General features: G+C 32.7%; 1 protein-coding gene across 1 annotated transcript; it reads left to right on the forward strand.

Annotated features, from left to right (window-relative positions):
• LOC104704550 lies at window positions 1,527-2,940 on the forward strand. Its single transcript, XM_010420614.1, has 2 exons — window positions 1,527-1,667; window positions 2,425-2,940. Exons 1-2 carry the CDS (start codon window positions 1,527-1,529, stop codon window positions 2,938-2,940), a joined length of 657 nt encoding a protein of 218 aa, XP_010418916.1.

Below are 3,785 nucleotides of genomic sequence, written 5' to 3' on the forward strand. Positions count from 1 at the left end.
AATATATTTTGTATGTTTTCCTGTATAAATTCTTAATTCTGTTAGTTACGCATTGCAGTTTTTATTTATTGTGATAGAAATATGAAAGATAATTTTATGAAGATTAGGTGCTTTATTCATTTGGTTATAATTCAAGTCTAAAATATTTTCTCGTTTGATTGTGCACCTCAATAATAGCTACTTTCTAAAATCAAGGTTAGTTACTTTCAAGGAAGTCAGTATGATTGTTGAAGATATGTTTAAAAGATTTTGATGAAAGATGCAAAATCATTTTAAAATTTTGAATTAATCGTTGGACATACGAATTTGGTGGGATAATGGTCAAACGAACAGGTGAAAAATTATATTTGTTTTCGTTTGTTTTTAAAAATTGGATTAGAAATAATAGTTCCAATGGAAAAATTATACATGAGAGAAATGTCACTGCGTCAATATATCATTGGACTGTTAAGTTTTATAATCTCCAAAGAAATGTCACATGATAGAATATATATATATATATATATATATATATATATATATATATGTCAAATAAATCGTATATATATGAGAGAAATGTCACTGCTCCAACACTGCCAATTTGTAAAAATTATAAATTATAGTTAGTGGCTAGCACAGATACCTATCTACTATTATTTTACGAAATTCATATACGGTTCAAATGTATATACATTTTTAATTTAATAAAAATGTTTTTTTTTTCTGTTCAAGCGTTATTTAAGTGGGTTAGTATTTTTTGGTTACAACTATACAATTTTTTAGATTCTGTTAGTATATTTTATATTAAAATATAGTGGTATTTTATGGAATATACCACATGGAGTAGGGTTATTTGTTTAAAGAGTTGCTTAAATAACATAATAGAGATATATTTCCAGAAATTTTTAGAAATATTAATTTTTAATTTTATCATGCACTTTAAATTTAGATTTATTTTTGTGAATTACTAAAAACTAAATTTTATTCTATTTTCCTTGAAAATGGTATTGATTTTGTAATAATTGTGTGGCCTTCATGAAATAATTGAAAGATGACTTATTTAGTAGCTTATTCAATTACCGAAATGAAACATAACATGATTTTTAGCGGGGTGTACTCAACAAAAAATAATCATACAGTTACAAGCAATATATCACCTAAAAAAGTGTCTCCAAGACTTCAGTTGCATTCCTTCACAAAACTGCTCTCGACTCTGCTCTTATTTCCCTCATGTGTAAATTTTCTTTTGTTCATCGTTCTTCGCCATCTCTTTCTTGTGTATCCCTACCTCTTCTCTCTTCATGACGTCCTCTTCATCTATGGTCTTTATGATACTTATTGTCATTATCATGAAGACCGTCTTTTCCCATGTTTGAAACTACTTAGCTTCTAGGGTTAATTAAGGGTATCAAAGACCATGTTACCTTCACATCTCCCTGCTGTTGGTATAAGACTTTGCCGACTCATGGCATGTTCAATATGGAAATTCCCTAACTGCGCGACTATTTTTCACGCAGCCAGACCTCAATCTGCACCAAAGGAGGTGGATGGAGTTTATCGCGGACTATGATCTGAAGATTCAGTATCATCCGGGAAAGGCTAATATAGTGGCAGATGCCTTGAGCCATCGAAAGGTCGACGTTGATGTCAAGAAAGACATGGAAGCGCTGTCTGAGGAATTCAAGAAGGTGAGACTATTGGTCATACAACGGTTCGGGGCGTTACGTCTACTCCAATGCTAATTGGCATATAGCACATATCAGATCTAGAAAAAATTATCAACTTTTGCTATTTCATCGCCACTTTTGTCCCTTGACGATCATCAACCAGATTTTGTGGCTTTGCAAGAAAGTACCTCCTTAGGTGCCGGTGAAGTTTGGAATCAGATCAGATTACACCAGGTGTATACTTCCATATGAAAAGCAATATTTTCGCTAAACCAAACGACAAACTTCATTTAAACAATTACGTTCATAAGGTGAAACTCGTAGAGAAAGCTCTTAATGCACCCTCCACATATAAGCTATATATTATATGTTATAAAAATCATTCTTCTATTTGTAGAAGAACATCATCATATGGAGACCCCAAACTACTTAAAAAAAAAATCATTGAGATACGTTGTAATCAACAACAAATAAAGAAATCAACAAAGACAGCATATAAATTCTTCAATCAAAATTACTCATGAATGGTTCTTCCCTAATTCTTTTTGAAATTTAAAGGAAAACAAGGAAAAATATATACTTTTGCATACCTTTAAATCTATATTGGAGTCCAATATAATTTTAATTTCTTCACCACAAACAACTTCCAAGCCTGAAAAACTATTTAACAATAACTTAAACTGAGTGATCAACATATTCTTGAAGGGATCTCTTGAGTATGTGGCTCTCTCTTCTTGCTGAATACTGGTACAACACAATGTTTCATTATGCTACTTAGTTGACACCCTATGAAGCTGTTTATGGCCAGCCACCTCCTCAGCATTTGTCTTACTTACCAGGTGAATCTAAAGTGGTTGTGGTTGCTAAGAGTCTACAGAAACGTGAAAACATGCTTTTGATACTCAAATTTAATTTATTGCAAGCTCAACATCGTATGGAGCAGGCTGCTAATAAGCAACGATATGAGAGAAGCTTTCGTATTGATGATTTGGTGTATGTCAAGCTTCAGCCTTATCGCCAAGGGTCTGTGGTTCTTCGTGTAAATCAGAAATTGACCCCAAAATATTTTGGTCCTTACAAAGTGGTGGATATGTGTGGTGAGGTGGCTTACAAGTTGGAGTTGCCATCGTCTTCACGTGTTCATCTAGTGTTTTATGTGTCCCAGTTGAAGTTGCGGGTTGGAGGTCGTGTGGTGAATACTCAGCTTCCCTCCATTGTCCAAGATGTGTTGATCAATGAGCCTTGGAGGATCTTGAAACGTCATATGGCAGTGGCAGAGGTAGAAAAGTATTAGACCATCTTCAATGTATATCTCTATTTTTTTCTCTAAAATAGAGCATGAGTTAGTGTGAAAAAATAGAAGTGAGAATAGAGTTTCTCTATATATAGAGCAATCTGGAGCAAATGTTGCTCTATAATAGAGATTTGACTCTAAAATAGATTAGGGTTGGAGATGCCCTTAGGGGTGTCATATGACACCCATGAAATTATAAATTTTGGTTTAGCTTTTATTAAAATAATTAATTACACATGTCTAAGCAACCTGTTGACACCCCTCTGAAATTTTGTTGACACCCTTCAAATAAAAATATAACTCTGGCTACTCTATGATTCTTTCATAACTCGTTTTCTGTTAAGTTTTTTTTTTCTATAATTTTAAGATATTAACATATGATCATTGAGATTTTTTTGACAAACTGTTGGGCTTAGCCTTAACAAAAATTTAATCGATTGTATATTTGTATGGTTAAACATAACTATAAGTTGATTAGATCATTTAAACGACAAAAGCATAATTTCTCAAAAACTTGGACTCTTCCTCTTTCATCTTCATCTTTAGAATGTTTTTCAAGTATGAGTGAGCTTAGAATTTATGTTTATAATGAACTTTTTTGTAGTAACATTTTTTTAATATAACCTTTTCTTATGAAAATAAATATTATGATACTCATAAATAATGTTTCTGGCTCCGCCACTGTCAGATGGTGAATAGACAGGACGTGCTGCAACTTACGTCTTGGTTCAATGGTCTAATGAGGATGAATCTGAGGCTAATTGAGTATTTCTTTACGATTTGTTGTAGAAGTTTCCTGATTTCCAACCATAAGGACAGGGTTGTTTAAGAAAGGGGGGGGGGAG

This window comes from Camelina sativa, chromosome 7 (genome assembly GCF_000633955.1).
Source record: "Camelina sativa cultivar DH55 chromosome 7, Cs, whole genome shotgun sequence".
In the NCBI taxonomy this organism is placed as follows: domain Eukaryota; kingdom Viridiplantae; phylum Streptophyta; class Magnoliopsida; order Brassicales; family Brassicaceae; genus Camelina; species Camelina sativa.